At 44.6% G+C, this 18,789-nt stretch overlaps 1 protein-coding gene across 1 annotated transcript; it reads left to right on the top strand.

Moving 5' to 3' along the window:
* The first annotated feature begins 5,699 nt into the window (after nucleotides 1–5,699).
* Nucleotides 5,700–11,706, top strand: dldh (dihydrolipoamide dehydrogenase). The gene is made up of 12 exons (XM_028401791.1): nucleotides 5,700–5,791; nucleotides 5,923–6,222; nucleotides 6,951–7,011; nucleotides 7,472–7,729; nucleotides 8,954–9,014; nucleotides 9,110–9,240; nucleotides 9,348–9,517; nucleotides 9,633–9,849; nucleotides 9,942–10,118; nucleotides 10,211–10,931; nucleotides 11,053–11,299; nucleotides 11,397–11,706. The coding sequence occupies exons 1-12, from the start codon at nucleotides 5,738–5,740 to the stop codon at nucleotides 11,400–11,402; spliced, it is 2,403 nt and encodes an 800-aa protein (XP_028257592.1). The 5' UTR covers nucleotides 5,700–5,737; the 3' UTR covers nucleotides 11,403–11,706.
* The last annotated feature ends 7,083 nt before the right edge of the window (nucleotides 11,707–18,789 follow it).

Here is an 18,789-nt window from a genome sequence, read left to right as displayed (position 1 = left end):
TGGCGTCATCACGTTGCAAAACAAAGCACACGTGCTCGGCGCATTGAGCCCACCAAGACAAGCCAGCTGTAGCAGCCTTATTGAATATTCTGCACGATACATTCAAATATTAAAGACGATTTGAAGCCAAAATAAAGTGGAACTGATCATTAGGGTCTGTAATGAAGAAAAATAAACATCCTATGGTGTTATGAATGAGAATAAACCATTGTTGTTTTGTTCTCTCCACATAATACCTCTTCAGGCAAGGATAAGAGATGGGCTAATTGCTCTCCTGCAGAATGGGGCGCTCTTCTCTGGAGTCACAAGCTATTAGGTCTACCTTCTTTACACAAAGCTACCCCGTGCTTTGCACTCTATTGTCCTTGCAGAGCTGGAATAAAGAAAAGGACATATGCTGGCTGTCAGTCCAGCTGTCATCATCTGCCGGTCCCTCAGCCAGATGCTCTGTGGACTAGGAGGACAATTCACTTCTTCAAAACAACTGATCTTCAAGGAGGGTGGAGCTGTGTTGTAAATCTGCACACAATGACTTTCAAACACTCACAGAAGAGTTATTACCACTGGACTCATGGAGTCAACAGGTATTCTGAAGCCACTTTGGGCACATTTTTTCAAAAGCTCTTCAGGCCAAAAGTCTAAAAGTGTAGATATTCAAACAATACCTGCATGTTTTCTGACCAACAGATGAACAGTTTGCTAAATATTTTACAAAAATATAAACACATTTGAGAGGTTGTATGTTGGAACTTTAACATATTCCACTTAATATATTAGTTTCAAACCAGAAACCAGAATAAATAATTATGCACATACACAGATTACCCATCATGGAAAGGAGTTTATGTAATCTTGCATCCCATTTTTAGCATTCAGGATTTGTTGCCTATTCATGTTGGGTCTTTTCAAGTTCCTCCTCCTTCTAACCTGACTCTTCCTTCTTCTCCTCAATCTCCTCCCCCGTTGCACTCCCCTCCTCTCCTGACCAAAGCTTGACTCAGGAGAAACAGAGGCAGATGTTCCAGGAGCACACAACTGCCCTCAGCCCCACCCCCACCCCCCTCAACACCTCCCATTTGTACTGGATCAGCAGTTAACCCCCCGGAAAGAATTGACCATACAAGCACGCACACACTCATTCAAAGAACACCACTGCCCAAATCTGTACAGGCTCAACAGTTGTCCAAATGAATGAACAACACACACACACACTCACACACAAACACACAGAGACACCAAGTGCTGTCCAGATCCCCTCAGGGTCCCTAATAGTAGCTACCCTGAGGTCAGACCTGGTGTCAGCATCCAGAGCCCAGGGTCTCTGTGGGCAGCTGGCCTGGCTAATCCTGCTGCTGGAGGCCACTGCTCCTAAACTAAAGGCCACGGACCCCTGAGGGGGGGTCGGCAGAGCAGAGCAGAGAGTGTGTGATTTGTTCAAACACAGGGCTTTTTGTTTGTTTATTTGTTTGTTTTAGACTCAAATCAAACAGTAAATATCAGGATAAAGCAATGAAACAGTGTCATGCAAATGTAAAAGTTCTGCCTTCACAGCTGATAAGTTATGTGACTATTGTAGCTTTAATAAATACAAGCACACATTTGTAAGAAACAACCACAACAATCAAGAATTAAGAAAAGTACCAAATGAAATGAAAAAATAAGACAAGACCACAAAATATATGTACCATGACACAGGTATAAGTTAGTGTCACACTGAGGCTAACAGGTAACATTCCTGCCTGGGATGTGAGGTGGGCTGCCTCAGGTCTTCACGCTTCAGATGGGGTGAGATGAGTCTCAGGTTTCAGACCTGATCACCTTGTTATTGATGCTAAGGGAGTCTTATCTATCAATCCACTATCTCAGCACATGACCATCTATCTATCTATCTATCTATCTATCTATCTATCTATCTATCTATCTATCTATCTATCTATCTTCCACTGACTAGGCAAAGACTGCCATGCTATGTACAACGGTGTGTGTGTTTATATGTGTGTGTAGGTGGTGTGATGGTGATGATGTTAAGGTTCCCACGACAGCCATCCATCCATTTTTTTGGCACGCACGCACACACACATGCACACAAACTCACAGGCCATATGGCCACCTCATACTCCTTGCATGCCTCCACTGTGCCTCTGCCCCAGAGCAAGCAGAAGTTTCACCTACAAAGGCATTTGGCTTTTCTGTGGAAGAATGCAAAGAAAACATTATGAAGGGAGAGATGCAGGTATGGCAGAGAGGTGGGGGGACACATAGAAAACCACAGATGCTGGTGTATAAAAGGAGAAACTAAACCTGCAATCCAGAGACAGATATGATGGAAGCCATTTGATGGGTTAGTTGGTTGGTGTTGTGGTGTTTGGGGAGCAGATGGCCGGGGCTCGAGGAGGGGCGTGTCTTGTCCTCGCGACCCTTCACAAATCACACGGTTCTCCCCTGAGGGGCTCGCGACTCGCCGTTCAATAGGAATCAATGGGAATTACTTCGCGAGAGAAAGGGATGAATGGGCGGCGGGGCGCGAGACCTCTTCCTTTGTTGTTCCCCTGTGTGTCACAGAGCTTCTGGTCTCACACACACACACACACACACTGGCAACCGCGCGCACACACGCAGTTACACATACACACATAGACAACAGGAAAGCACTTCAGTTAAACAATCGACCTCCAGTTAAACAATTTTTTAACCTCACACGTACACGGACGCACGCACACGCACATACACGCACAATAAGGGATCAGAGGGGAGGAGTTTTTTTTTTACTTTCTGCTGTTTCCTTAAGACACAATTAGAGAGGATCTCCTGGCATAAATTATGTTTTAGGGGAAGATGTCGTGATGTTGTCTTGATGCTGGTGAAGGGAGGAGGGGGGGGGCACTTTCCATCTCACCATGCCTTTCAGTCACGCTTTGCTGGGATAATCGCAAAATGTGTGCCACGTCATGGTGATGAATGACTGGTAGTATATTGGCCTGATACAGAGAGAGAAAGAAAGACCTCTGAAAGTCGGGATGAGTGTAAATAAAGGGCTTCAAGTGAGGGATTTTACGCCACGCCACATAGGAGCATTGCACACTATTGACAAGGGGGCTGAAATCAACTGGTTAAATGAAATGAGCAGCTCGGGAGCAGCGTCTTGCAGCTAAACACACATACTGGTATGTGGAAAGACTGTGGCAGGCAGGAATAATAGTGTTAGACCTTAAGGTTAAAGGCCTTTCAATCAGCCTCCAGGGGTGTAAAGAGCGCATCATGGACACGCAACATCATCATAGGCATCTACACACTGACCCAGAGGGAGCAAGCAAAGAGTGATGTTACTGCAGCCCTCACACTGCAATGCATCTGCACTGTATGTGTTGACATGGCACATGAAAGCTGTCCATATGTTAGTCAGGGCAGTGTGAATGAAAGCCTTGTCTGTGGACAGCAGCAGACCAAAACAGTGGAGGAGCAGCTTCAATTAGAGTTGTTAATCAAGACCCCACAGCCCCCCTCCTCACAAGTGCTTGTGTGTGGTTATATGAACAAACATGAGAAGTGCTGTGGCAGCCTACTCTGATGCAGCAAAGACAATTCACTGCTCACATTAATGAAACAGATCTTGGTTAATGTGTAATGTGTTCTGTGAACAGTTATAGGTCACATCATCACACAACAGGTGCATGATCAACAGCAGCAGGTCCACATAGAGTTTGTCCAGTGGCCGCCTGTGATTTCTGATTCATCGTGTCTGAATTTTAAACCATCCACCTCTTAATGAAAAGATGCACAATGATCTGAAACATAGACTTGAAGATTTGACCCTGAAGGTTCTAATGTAATGATCACAGACACACAGATATTCTACATAACATCCTCCCAGCCAGGGATCAGCCCATAGCAGCACATCATGCCAACAAGTGCGCATTCTTCCTCACATTTTTCTGGATGCACACAGATATGCAAATTAGACAGTGGGTCATTGTGTGGAGTTAATGTGTTCTGACACCATGGAGTTCAGAGTATACTTTCAGAATTTACTTTAGCCGAAGTGGCAGTCCGAGGTGTTTTATCTTCTGTAATTGTACCTTGTGATGTATATGACACATGTTGTAAGATTACTGTTTATGGGACCGGCCATGTTTTCCCTCTCTCTCTCTCTCTCTCTCTCCCTCTCTGGTGTTGTATTATTGTGGGAGAGCAGGTGCTGCCGGCCCAATTACCATACAGCTGAAAGCACAAAGAAAAAACTTTACTCCCCTCCATGACTCCCCCTCCTCCTCCTCATCCCCCACCCTCTCCTCACAAAGTCCCCTAATGACAGCCACGCGAGTGACACACCACCAAGCCCTTTTTTTACTGCTTCTACCGAAGACGCACGGGCGTGCGGTGAAAACGCTTTGCGTGTGTTGGCCTGAGGCCATGTGCGTATTTTGGTGCGTTATTGTGCGCTTGGATTTTTTATTAGTTTTTATGCCCATAGATTTTTTTCCCCCTCAAACAATATCGAACACCCAAAGACTGTAATAATTAATTTAACGCTGTTCATTATGAATGGTGAAATTGAGCTGTGTGTTTTTTGTGGAAAGGATGATGGAGGCTAAATTGATGCACCTGACCAACTATCAGGTCATTGCACCAACACCACACATAATGTGTTAAATTAGGAAAGCAAATATTTAACTGCGCACGTGGAGCGACGGTAATCTGAAATCCAAGAAATAAACATGAGCTAATAGGAACAGATCGACTTGTTTTGGGGTGTGAACGTATGAAAAACACGGCAGGGGTGACACCATAGGAATGTGACGGAGCAGATGGTCGTTGTAACGCTGTTGGGACGGCTGACTGGCTGGCTGGCCCAACCAGCAACAGGCCAGCCGAGACTTCACCATAACCCCAAAAATATGAGAAGCCACCGTCAGGCTGGCTGCTGCCTATATACATCTCTGGATGGAGTGGAGGATTTCGTGCAGAGGTTAAAGAATTTGTCGGAATGTAAATGGGCCCTGTGTGTGTTGTGGAGGAGGGAGGCATCAGGGGAAGCAAGGGGTTGTTGCACATTTAACAGCTCACTAGCCATTTGGTCTGTCCCTTTGAGAGAAAGAGAGGAGGGGGCGGGTTTAGAAAAAAGTTGTGTGCACCCCTCTCCTCCTCCCCCTCCTCCTCTTTCTTTGTGATGGCCCCGGGGCGGACTTGTGGTGGCGATGGAGGGTGGGGAAGAAGAGGAGCAGAGGGGCTCATTTGCATCTTATTACCCTTCGCCTGCTGGCCCGATATAAAACCCTGCGCAGGGCAGGAGATCCATCAGACATACGCACTGTTACATCAAGAGAGGCAGAGAGAGGGAGAGACGCAGATTTGTTTCTGTGTTTCAGATCAACATTTCATGAGCAACCAAGTGGAAAAATAAACAAGGCTTCTTCTACACCGGCTGATTGGAATTACCAGTTATATTTCCATCGGGGATTTCATTCACGCTTCTTCCAGGAGGTCTTTAGCTGGGATTACTTTACACTGTAAAACCTAAGTTGTGTTTGTCACAAACTGACGCCTCTTATGGGAAAATAGAGGATCAGAAGACAGATACAACAAAGGAAATTTTTCACTTCTTTTTCCTTCCTGCGTGTCAAAAACTCACCTTGACTGTGACGCAAAGGAAAACTTTTAAAACTTTCTTCATGATTGTTTGAGCCGGGCTACACGGACCTGTGGAGCTTTCACTGCTTGTTGAGAGGCTGTCAGCACAATGGGACGCCTGTGTCTGCTCCTGGTTGTCAGTCTCTCCCTGCTCACCTGCCAGGTAGGTCCAGGTTTCAACAACATAAACACGCTGCGTTTGCTGCATTTGTTTTGTGGTGACACAGCTTAAAAACAGTCTAGTTAAGCAGATACCTGCGCAAACATTGACTTATCGTGTGTGTGTGTTTTTAGGTTTTGTGCTCTGGAGTGTTTGAGCTGAAGCTGCAGGAGTTTCTCAACAAGAAGGGGATCACTGGGAACGGCAACTGCTGCCCAGGAGGCTCCGCTGATCAGGGCAACCAGCAGTGTGAGTGCAAGACTTTCTTTCGGATCTGTCTGAAGCACTACCAGGCCAGCGTGTCCCCCGAGCCTCCCTGCACCTATGGTGGGTCTGTGACCCCCGTTCTCGGCTCCAACTCATTTCAGGTGCCAGAGACAAACGCGGACAGCTTCACCAACCCAATCCGCTTTCCCTTCGGCTTCACGTGGCCAGTGAGTATTTATGGACATATTGTGATGATTTGCTGCTTATCATAATGACAGCTCTATGCAATAAATCAACGTGGAAGCAAGTAAAAGCTGCAGTCTAACACTTTTACGCATTTTTCTACAAAGATGCAAAGTTCAGATTTCGCGTAGACACTTTACGCATAAACTGAATTCTTAACTCTGAGTGCTAATATAGTGATGAAAACCCACTGCGCACTGTAAAATGATTGTAGCTGTATTCCAGTGGGACACATTATCTTTGAAGCAACAGATGCTCCCAAACTCAACACTTGTGAGGGTCTTTGTCAGCAGTGTGTGAGAAGGGCTATTGTAGTATTTCTGTGCTCTTTGGTTCGATAAAACGGGGAGGGGAGGAGGGTGTGTGTGAGAGAGAGAGGGAGAGAAAAGGAGGAGGAGGAGGGGGATGTTTCACCAAACGCTTCTCCTCTCCTCCGACTAGCCGTGGTGGGAAATTTAACATCCTCTGAGTTGGCACATCATTGGCAGCACAGCGTGAAATTCCGCCTCGTTTGGTTTTACGGCAGTGTCAGAGTGTGATAGTAGCAAGGGTGTGAAAGAGGAGCAGGTAGCAGGCCTTATTAGGCCCCTAATCAACACGAGAATTAGGCTGTGAAGTTTATTGGGAGGCCTCTTAATGGCCCTCTGCTGCTCCGCGGAGGGAGGGAGGCCTCTAGGCTGAGCAGCTGTTGACTCTCTCTGTTTCTCCTCAGGGGACGTTTTCACTGATCATTGAAGCTCTGCACACTGACTCCCTGGACGACCTGACAACAGGTGGGTGACAGCCAGAAAAGGCAGCAGTGTAACTCAAAGACAGAGCAGAAGGGTAATGGTGGCCTTATTTTTCACTTAGTGCTCAGCCATTATGGACCAGCAGGACATACAGGGTTAATTGTTGTCAAAAATGTATGTAATGTGACAATTACCGATATACATGGAAGAATAAGCTCATCTCTTCATATAAACCTGTGGAAAAGGGGCTGATGTTTCATCACACTTATCAAACAGGACTAGAATATGTTTATGTGTAGCTCCAGAATGGTACATGCTAAATTCAAATACATTCTGAGACTTTGCCCCTGTGGTGTTGTGTTATCACTGATCTACCTATCTGACAATGCCTGTTACAATACTGATAGCATAGTGTAGCATCAAACAGCAACATCACGCTGTATGTCATTCACTAATGACACAATAACAACACATGACTCATCAGAAGCTGTGTTATTTACAGACAACCCAGATCGACTGATCAGCAGGATCACCACCCAGCGTCACCTCACTGTGGGGGAAGAATGGTCCAAGGACACGCAGACAGCCGGCAGGACTGAGCTGCGCTACTCCTACCGCTTCCTGTGTGATGAGCACTACTACGGAGAGGGCTGCTCTGTGTTCTGCCGGCCCAGAGATGATGCTTTTGGACACTTCACCTGTGGCGAGCGTGGAGAAATTATATGCAACTCTGGCTGGAAGGGACAGTACTGCACTGAACGTAAGTGGGTTTGCTTATTATTAAATAGGTTGAGTCTGAAATAAAAGGGGCAAACACTTGTGGAGAAGTTAACATTTAAACCCACTGGCAGCGGCTTGTAGGAAAGATAAGCTGAAGGTACAGTCATTAGTAGTAGCTGCTGATGTTTACACAAAATGTCAGATCCTGCAACACTCAATACTAATGCATGTTTACATTAGATTTGTTGGAAAATGCCTCTATCCTAATTAAAGAGCTTCTACATGGTTTGTAAAAACTCTTCTCAAAGTTAATTTCAGCAGCAGTCATTTGCTTCCCTTTATTGTTTATTGTTTAGAGACTTTTTCCACCTCATGTGGGGCCCGTGTGCAACAGGCATCAGTTAGTTATCCCATAGCACTAGAGGCCTCCATTCTAATGAGCCGCAGTGTCTCCTCAGTAATTCACACGCCGCGTGCCTTCCATTAGACCACTGGGGCCTCCTCGCCCCAAACCTCCTCCCCGATTGGCCAAGTGGGGGTCTTGTATTGTTGTGGCTCGGGCTGTTGATTGGCCGAGCGGGGTTGTGTATTGTTGTGGAGGGGGCAGCTGCTCAGTGAGAGGAGACAATGGAGCAGCTGTCTGGTGGTTAGCTCCACACAGGCCAGCTGGCCCTGGGGGGAGGAGGAGGAGGGGAGTGAAGAGAGACTGGAGGAGTGGAGGAGGGAAAGGAGAGGAGAGGAAGAAGAGAGGAGCAGAAGGGAGGGGATAGGTGGATGGAAGAGGAAAAGGAGGAGAGGAGGGTCAGAAGGAGGAGGGAGGGGGAAGAAGAGGAGAGGCCAAGGGTGAGAAAAGGGACTTCTGACCCACAGTCAAGGGGAGAAAGGAGGCTTTGTGTGTGAGGCTTTTGTGTCGGAGAGCAATCGTGTTAAAAGAGAAGGCTTGTTGGCTGGTTCCCCTGTTTGGTGACCAAACTTGTCGTAGCTCCTTGTTTGGCTGTTAAAGCTGAAAGGTAACATTTTTAGCAAGTTCTGCAGTACAACCAGTGGTCGTGACGAACCTCAGGGCACTGATTATCCCCATAGTCTCTATGCACAGAGACAGAACCGAAGAGACTGACAGATAGCCAGGTGAATATATCGGACAGACAGGCAGATCAATAGACAGGCTGAAAGAGCAAATAACTGTGTGAAAGGGACATTGATGGAGAGCAAACATAAAGAATTTTCCATTATTCATCTTAAACATTTTTTTCCTACTCTGCAGCAATTTGCCTTCCTGGATGTGATGAAGAACATGGCTACTGTGACAAACCAGGAGAGTGCAAGTGAGTACAAAAAGTTGCTTTCGTCTTTTCATGTTTTTTCTGGTCTCTGTTTCCCATGTTTTGGATATTAATGATATTAAACGCTTTATTCTTAGGTGTCGTGTGGGCTTTAGTGGGCGTTACTGCGATGACTGCATCCGTTACCCAGGCTGCCTCCATGGCACCTGCCAACAACCCTGGCAATGCAACTGCCAGGAGGGATGGGGTGGGCTCTTCTGCAACCAGGGTGAGTTTGATGACAGTTTTGACTGAGTAATCAAGTGGAATGAGCCTGTTTGCTTTCCATTTTAAAATATATTATTTATTAATAGTGTTTATTGTTGGTACTTCCAGATCTTAACTACTGTACGCACCACAAGCCCTGTCTTAACGGAGCCACCTGTACCAACACTGGCCAGGGCAGCTACACATGCTCCTGCTTACCTGGATTCACAGGTGCCAGCTGTGAGATTGAAGTCAATGAATGTTCTGGAAACCCTTGTCGTAATGGAGGCAGCTGCATTGTGAGTATTACAAGAAAGAGAGAGAGAGAGGATAGGAGGGGATATGTAAACAAACAGTGTATAATCATGGTGACAAGCCTGTGTGTGACCAATGTTTACATTCCATCCAAAATAGGACAACGAGAATGGGTATAAGTGCACCTGCCCACCTGGTTTCTATGGGAACAACTGTGAGTTAAGCGCCAGCACCTGTGCAGACGGCCCGTGCTTCAATGGTGGGCGATGTGTCGACAACCCAGAAGGTGGCTACTTCTGTCAATGCCCGATGGGATATGCTGGATTTAACTGCGAGAAGAAGATAGACCATTGCTCCTCAAACCCCTGTTTAAATGGTACTTTATCATCTGTATTTACCTGCAGCTAAAGTACAACTGGAAATAACAGCTGAGACTAATCCTTATTTTACCTTCTACCTCCTCCACAGGTGCAGAGTGTGTGGATCTGGTGAACTCCTACCTCTGTCAGTGTCCTGAGGGATTTTCAGGTCCAAACTGTGAAGACAGCAGCAGCAGCCTCTCAGGATATTGTCTGTCCTTTCCTTGTCAGAATGGTGGGACATGCCAGGAGGGAGTCAACGGCTACACCTGTACCTGCCCTCCAGGTATGACAGCGCTGACATTCCTCTGTGTTTACATCAGTTATTTATGCAGTTTTGTTTAAACGTTCAGATTTTTAACCTCTACTTTTTTACAGGCTATACTGGCAAAAACTGCAGCTCACCTATCTCCCGCTGCCATCACAATCCCTGCCACAACGGAGCCACTTGCCATGAGCGTGGTGGTCGATATGTGTGCGCCTGCATTCCAGGGTACGGCGGTCACAACTGCCAGTTCCTCTTACCAGAGCATCAGCCAGTTGTGGATGGACCAGATCGCAGATTGTCTTCCCCTGAAAGTGGAAATACAGAAGATTTGGAGGATGACTACAGTGGATTTCCTTGGACTGCCGTGTGTGCCGGTGTCTTCCTTGTTCTTGTGATCCTCATTGGCTGCTCTGTGCTGGTGGTCTACATTCGGGTCAAGCTGCAGGACCGACACAGTCACCATGGTGACAGTGTCCACAGTGACAGCCATGAGACCATGAACAACCTGACGACCACCAACAATTGCCTCCGCAGCGACAAGGAACTGGGTGCTATGATGCCGACATCAATTAAAAACACCAACAAGAAGGCAGATTACCATTCAGACCTCGCGGGGTCTCTGGGTGGTCTCAGTGGAATCAGCGGGCTCAACGGATCAGAGAAGAACGGCTTTAAAACTCGCTACCCTAGTGTGGAGTACAACCTGGTCCACGAGGTCCGGCCTGAGGAGCTGTCACTGTGTAAAGAAGAGGAACGAGATGAGCCAGAGGCCAAATGTGAAATGCTGGATGAGTGTGATGCAGAGGAGAGATACAGGAAGAGACACAACAGGTACACAGCTGTTAAAATTAACATTTTACCTAAAATGCAGACATCACTATAAGAACAGTGAAAGCGTGTGTTATGTAAAGAACAGCATTTCTAAACAGGTTTGTTCTTCTTTGTCCCACAGTGATGCTTCAGAATGCAAACAAGTGGAGTCAGCAAGCTGCAGCGAAGCAAAGTATCAGTCAACCATTGATTTGAACTGTCACGCGACAAGCGATCTTAAATACCAGTCCACCAGTGACGTCAAATTCCAGTCAACCAGTGATGCTGAATACCATAGTGACAGCCGGTACCAGTGTACCACAGACACCAAATATCAGTCCGTCTACGTTATATCGGACCAAAAGGATGAATGTATCATTGCTACAGAGGTGAGTACACAAAACAATACAATTAGAGACACTACAGTAAAGTAAATGTCTGTCAACACCAATCACTGACTCTGATCTGATCCTTTCTATGTTACAGGTATGATGCCATTCAAGGCCCCGATCAGGCCAGATTCCTCTGGTTGATGGCGGTCCACACACACACACACACCAGCCTTGAGCAGTAGAGCTCAGCTTGTCTCCGGGAGGTTTTACTCCTGCTGTTTGCTGCTGTTCCCTGGAATGTACCAGAGGACTTTGAGCCGAGGTGCTGCTAAGCCAGCGCACAGTCAGTACCTACATGGCGAGGACTTACAGTACTACAATAGTACTGCAGATGACTTCTGGGTGTTTTGTACCTTCGATGGATGTAGGTGTTATGCTGACTCAGTGCCATGGACGACTGGCCAGCACTTGTACAGACTTTGTACAGAAACAGTGCTACGGACAAATGAAGACTGTCAGAGAAGTGATGAAGAACTTTTATAACGGGAAGCTTTCCTGCCCGTGACAGAAAGATCTCCTCTCTCCTGATGAACAGCGGAATATTGACTTGGATGTTGACACATGAAATTGTAGTACCATGGCGTACTGTTTGAATAGACGTTGTAGTACCTTTGGAGTACTGAACTTTTTAAGTACTGTGTTAGTACTGTTATGTGCTGTGGTTTTACAATGCAGTGTAAAATCTGTCATAGTTCAGGATCTGTGCAGTGCTGCAGAGTGGAGGTGTCTATGTCAGAAGTCCCTTTACTGACATATATTCACTAAGAATTCATTGGTAAGATCTCAGTAACTCTGCAGCACTGACAGACAGTGTGAGCTGAGCTGGTTCTCAGCAGTAAATAGAGAAGTGAAGACTCCAGTAGTGACTGCAGATCAATCCAACATGGATTCTGTTGGGCCATACTGGCCTCTGACCCCTAAAAGTTGTGACATGTAGAGCAATGTTTTGGGCAGGGCAACTTTGGAAAACACTCAGCGTTAGATGACAAACAAAGGAAAGTAAACATAAGTGGTGGTTTTATTATCAATTTGTCTCTGATTTTTAAATACCTGCTTATCCAGTTACACTTCCTGGAGTCAAAAGAATGGGGCATCAGTCTTTCTTTTTTCTGACCTGTAATGATGCTGTTGCTTATTCCGAGTAGGGCCGACCTACAAAGGATTAGTCTTAACTGCCAAGACCTCATTGCACTATGGAGGCGTTCGAGTGTGCGTGTGTGAGTATGTGAGTGTACAGAAGGGTAAAGCCTGTGTATGGTGTCAGATGTATGCACTGCCCACTCCCACTCCCCTTCACTCCCAGACTTCCACTATTTAGCCAATTAAAGGACACCATCACCCTGCCCGTCATTGGTTAGGATCATTTGTTTCTATTTTATTTGTTATCTAAAGAAAAATGTATTCTTTTAATTTAATTATGTAATTATTTGTGCTCCATTTCTGTTGTGATGTTTTTTTGTTAAGCCTGTTTTAATTTAAGTTGAATTGTTTTTATCTGGCAGATAATGTATGTATGTAAGTATGTATGTATGCATGTATGTGTTAGGCACTTGAGACCACTGTGACTGTGTTGTATTTAAGAGAAGAGTCGTATGTACAGAGCCTGTCATTTTTATTACTGGAAAAAAGCGCAATATTTTTCCAAAATAAAAGAGGATTGAAATATAACAAGTGTGTTCTGGGATGAGTTTGATCCTTTTTCCTGGTGTGATCAGTAGCTCAATCAATAGATATAAGCAGCTATTTTTATATTGTTGCAGCTCTAAAAAGCTAACAAATTGAAGCTGAGGCATATTTTGTCACCAAGTGATAGTGTAAGTGTGTGTATACACGTGTGTGTGTGTGAGTGTGTGAGTGTGTGTGTTTGTCTGACACAGCAGAAGACTGTCTCCTTGTGGAACCACTAAATGAGACAAAGACACACCCCATAATCATAGACCGCTTAGCAACCCTCCTCTGAGGCCAGATCCATCTCTTTGTGTGTATTTATGTATGTGTGTATTTATGTGTGTGTGTGTGTATTTATGAGTATGTGTGTATATGACAACTTTATGTGTGTAAGAGAAACAAAGAGTGTTTATATTGGTTCTTGTTCTAATGCGTTTCTGAAGTTTTTTCTTTTTACTATAAGCCCCTATGTAAGATTTAAGTGTGTGAGTACGTGTGTGTGTGTGTGTGTGTGTGTGTGTGTGTGGATGATCTTGTTTTAAGCAGAGGGGTATTTATAGCTGGAGAGAGAAACCACCACTCTGGATTTAGTCCCTGTTGCCCCTGCCTGACTACTTTGCATGCATGAATGTGTGTGTGTGTGTGTGTGTGTGTGTGAGTGAGTGAGTTAGCGACCACTGGGAGCGTAGAAGTACTCATCAAAGACTCTCATCTGGTTTGCAGTCTTATATAAACACACACAGTGAAATTGGATGACAGATGATCAGTGCAGAGGACAAACTGTAATAAGTGTTGACAGAGACAGAGTTCATGTCCTGGCTGAAGTTATAATCAGTTTATTCACCCACATATTGATACTGAGTCACATCACATGTGAGTGAAGAATCCTTCACATCCCAACGGACTTTGCAGACCAGCAGATTGTACTAGTGACCTGCCCACCGGCTGTAGACACAGTGACGGTTGCCCTTCCAAAGACTGCGACTGTGGCTGCTCAGAAAGTATTTGCTTGTATTACACAAGCAGCAGGCAGTTGTTAGCACATACCATGCTAAGCTTTTTAACTTAACTTTTTTTCAGGGCTACAATAGCTTTTCGCTGAGTTGGAAAATCACAGGAGACAGGCTTAAAGCTGGTCCTTTGTTGTTGTTAGGCTGTCCTCCGGCCCCTGAAACAGTCGTGCACACTCGCGTCCTACCTCTCTGCATCTCTCTGGTGTCAATAGTCAGACAAAGCCCTGGTCACTGGCTGCCATATGCTACCCTGCTGCACATAAAGAACAGCACTCTTTGAACTTCTGAGGGGAAATCGAAACTTCTTCATGGTCAAATTTATAGAGAAATGTTTAGTCAATCAGTTTCTTTTATGGTCAAGACCTGAACAATTATTTTACTGTCTTCTTAGAGTCATGCACAGTATGATTTAAAACTGAACTTATGAGGGACACAAACATGGACAAAACATCTGAACACAAACTCAAAAACTTCTTTCTCCACTAAACACTTTTTTATTCTGACAGGGAGTAGGCAGGACCGTAACTAATCCAGAGAACAGGCTGTTTAAGTGTGTCTTTGCTATAATCTGATTAATCTGTCCATTCATACACTCCTCTCCTCTCACAGATCTTTTTTGAATGTGTGTGTGTGTGTTAGGGTAACAAGGGAATAGGAAAAAAGTTCACACTTGGCCATTGACCCTTCTGTTTTTTGTGCACCGATCACCTGTCACACACACACACACACACACACACACACACACACACACAGCACCTTTCTGGGAACGGCTGAAACTTGAAAGAGTGTGGTTTGCTTATGAAAAGCCAATCGTGAAGTGCAGTGTCCCTGATTCAGATTGTCACCTATCAAACTCCTTCCCACCTTGTTTCCTGTCAATTCATTTTTTTATGTTAAGAAATGTGTTTGGTGCTTGATCCATGACCATAAATCCAGTAGACAGTGAGCCACTCATTTATGAAGAGACTACAGGTGTTGACAATAATTAGAAAAACCTTGCTCTGATGGTTTTTTTTTTACTATTAGGTATAAATGACAGCAAGTAGACACCCCAGTCTGCAGGAAATCCACAGTACCTATTTATAATAAGGAAAACATACACCAACCTGTTCATCCACCTTCAGTTCCATCAGCCTGCAAACCTCACTAAAGCAAAAAGCGGAAGTTGCTGAAGCTTTGCTGCTGTGAAACATATAATGTTACATAATGTTGCACAGCTTTTCACCCAATTGTGGGCAGCAGTGGCTCAGTGGTATAGCAGGGTTGTCCAATAACCAGAAGGTTGGTGGTTTGATCCCAACTCTTCCCTAGTCACTGTTATGTGTCCTTGGGCAAGACAATTTACCCGCATAGCCTCCAGTGTACTCACTGGTGTATGGTGTATGGCGCTCTTTGCTGCGCTGCCTTAAGCAATTTCCCCATTGTGGGACTAATAAAGGTTTCCAGCTGTGAATTCTTATGACCATAATTTAAAGCATAAAGCGGTTCGATATCACTTCTAAAGGATGTCAAGTTCGAATGTCATATCTCTCCGACCACACCAATAACAGAGTCCCTTCTTCACACCTAAAGGACAAATTCAAGTTAGTGAAATTGTAAAGTTGTTTTTTTGTACATGTGTTTAGCAAAGGTAAAGTATTTCTTCTCATATTTCTGCTGAGTCGCAGTTTCAAGAAACAGCGTCATGACTGCTGACTTTACACCCCTCTCCTCTCTGTCTATTATTAGCAATTCAATTTGTCACTATAGGTCAAATCCCCACTCACAAACACAGAACACCAGTGACGAGAGATTTTTGGGCTAAATCTTGTGGGAAAACAGAGATTTCTCTCTCAGCCATCCTCCATTGTTGAGTTTGAACAAACGAAGTGACCACAGCAGCCCGAGTCACACAATGACAGACAGCTTATTCAGCTACTTCATCTGTCGCAGCTCCCCAGGGACCAGGCTCTGATCTTTTCCCAGAGCTCCATCTTTCTCTTTCACTCATCTCACCCCCACTTTCCTCCTCTTTTTCTGATCTTCTCAATCTGTTTATATTTGCACAACTCGATTCTTATATTTCTTTCCCTGTCATTAACATATTTTCTTTACAAGTCGCAGTTTTTTTTGGATGGAGTTGGAAGTCAAAAGTGATTAAAACAACCCACATGTCTCGGTTCTATTTGAGAGCTTTGTTTTTGTTTGTATTTTGTTTATTGTCATCTCTCCCTGGGGGTTAAAGTTGGTTGTAAAGGCAGAGTCATTCCTTCAGAGACACCAGCTCCCATCAGCACCTTCTGGTCATTACTGGTGCATCGTGGGAACAGCTTGGGGAGGACAATGATTGGCTAGAACAATGAAGCTATGGGGCAACACAAAGGACACACCCACTGCATGATGGGAAAGAGCAGTGGAGGAAGCAGATGTTGCCACAGAGGACGCACGGGAGGAGAGAGAGAGAGAGAGACAGCAGATGTCTCTCTCTCTCTCTCTCTCTCTCTCTCTCTGCCTCTCTATTTAGTTTGACTTCATCTCTTCAGGTGAGACTGCAGCTTGTCTCTGCAGTCTGCTGTGGTTTGAAATATTTTCTTGTGTTTCACAAACTTCGGAATGTTTTCTTCAAATTGTTCCTGAAGTTGCCCATCAAAAGTCCTACTTTATTTTAGTATAGCTGCTTCCATGCTTCTACACAAAGCCCTCAGAGCCCCTGTAAGATGTATGATGACATGTATATAAGCGTGACACAGGAAGTGTTCCTTCCTGCCGTCAGATTTTTCTATCTTGAGCTCACCAGAGACATGAGGTTTGATAATTGCAATATCACCACACCTCAGTTTCTAAAGATGTTCAGATACCAATGATAAGATCCTGTCACTTGTTTTCTTGCTTCTCTTTTATTTTTGTGGTGGCCTTTTGTGATGATCCGTTCTCGACCAGGATCTGATGCCCTCTTTTTGTTTAGGTTCACATAATGTGCTTAATGTTGTAAAAAGGGCCGTTTGTAGCCGTGTTGTATCAATCATCCACCCCTCCAGCTCAGCCCTTTGCAAAAGTTTGGGTAGTCTTTATAACCACCAGCCCTATGGTCAGATCATTTTAAGCCTATAAATGTCCAGATTTGTCATTCTGTGCTGGAGCACAAGGCGACTAAATCCTGCATTGAGTGAGGGTAAGGCACAGTGCTAGCTGGTCATCATGTTAACCTATGTAGGTGATCTCTGCACCACAATTTGACACTGCCTAAAATCTTTTTCATTCATTCTTTGTTCGTATTTGATGTTTTAAACAGTCTTACAGATACTTTACGTGGAATGTAAACAACATTCCTTCATGGTTTGTCCTTACACAGCACTCACTCTTTGTGCTATCACTTCATGGGAATACATTCTTCTCCTCAATGCTGCCATTCATGATGGCTAGACAAATTAGGCACAAATTCACACAATAATACTTGCCAATTCACCACGTGGACAAAAAAAGGAGAACAGCTGATGGGAACAAATCTTATCGTATTCCCTCAAGGCGCCAGTCAGGGGACCAGTCATCACTTAACATAAAAAGCGATTGAGATGTCACTAGTTTGGCAGATTTGAAAAAATTTGGGTATCCAGACCTGATCCGCTGAGACGAGAGGAGTGGTCGGGCTCTGGTAAAGTGTGCTCTGGGATATTTCTGTGATTAAACGCTGTGTCCATGTGTGTATAGTCTTTGTTTTCATGTGTGTTGTGTGTATGTGTGGGAATGGACCCTGGTCTGACTTGTTGATTAATGGCCAGTGTGTGTATGTGTGAAAACGCTCCCGGTCCTGTTTCCATGCTAATGAGTAGCGGCAGATGGGAGAGAGGAGGCTGGACCAACAATGAACAAACACATCAGCAGCGGTACAACAGACCAAACAGACCCTCCTGTATGGCGTGTTTCCTCACTGGTACTCTGATGGTATGAACACAGTCAGCACTGTGATAATGATCACAGTGTTTTGTAATGTGTTTACAGAACCATATGAACAAGATTCATGGAGTTTATATCACTTTTGGAGCAGCCAGAGTTATTCAGACAGATGTGATACACAACAACCATTCCTCTGGTCAGCCTGATGAAAACTGGCTGTGTAAAGATGAAGGAATGTTATCCTAAAAGCCTTACATAATACCATGTAAAGTATCTCCAAGGGTACTGTATTATATTAACAAAGAACAAATTAAATAGCTTGTTCTTTGTCACAGAGATAACCTACTTAAGTCAAATCAGCTCTATTTGTCACATACACAGTTGTACACAGTACAATGCATAGTGAAATGTTTGAGCTGCCAGGAGTGAGATTCAAACCCACGCCTCTAGTGGAGACTGCAACCTGAACGCAGTCACCACTGGAGCCGTTAGCATGATGGCAAGTTAGCACAGTCCATTGTACCATTATTTTCCACTTTGTATCACAAGACAAAACAGTGTTTTGTCACCTATTCCAAAAAAACAACACTCGGTCACTTGTAGCTGGATTGCCAGAATAACAGGGGCTAACGGGCTGATGAAGACAAGTTCATCTTCACATTTACATGTGTGCATTTTTTGTCAAACATAAAAACAACGGTTTGTCTTTTTCTATCAAAATGTTCAGTTTTTGGTTTTATGGTTACTCAGCAAAACATTCAAACAAACCTTGGCCTGTCATTCTGCAACTGAACATGTATTAGTTGTGTCATAATAACAGAAGTGTAGCGGTGAGGGTAACATAACTTAAGAAGACAACTTCAGTGACGTTTTGTGGTTTATTGTGGAGTAGCCTACAACACTTCAGTGTGATGTCACAAATATGTGGTTTTT

The sequence above is a fragment of the Parambassis ranga genome, chromosome 3 (assembly GCF_900634625.1).
Source record: "Parambassis ranga chromosome 3, fParRan2.1, whole genome shotgun sequence".
Taxonomy (NCBI): Eukaryota; Metazoa; Chordata; class Actinopteri; family Ambassidae; genus Parambassis; species Parambassis ranga.
The sequence above is the reverse complement of the archived record's forward strand: the minus strand, read 5'-3'. Positions and strand labels throughout refer to the sequence as shown.

Coding starts and splice junctions, on each gene's coding strand:
- dldh (XM_028401791.1), top strand. CDS start 5,738: ATGGGACGCCTGTGTCTGCTCCTGGTTGTCAGTCTCTCCCTGCTCACC. Junction 9,015..9,109: donor GACAAACCAGGAGAGTGCAA/GTGAGTACAAAA, acceptor CTTTATTCTTAG/GTGTCGTGTGGGCTTTAGTG. Junction 9,850..9,941: donor CTCAAACCCCTGTTTAAATG/GTACTTTATCAT, acceptor CCTCCTCCACAG/GTGCAGAGTGTGTGGATCTG.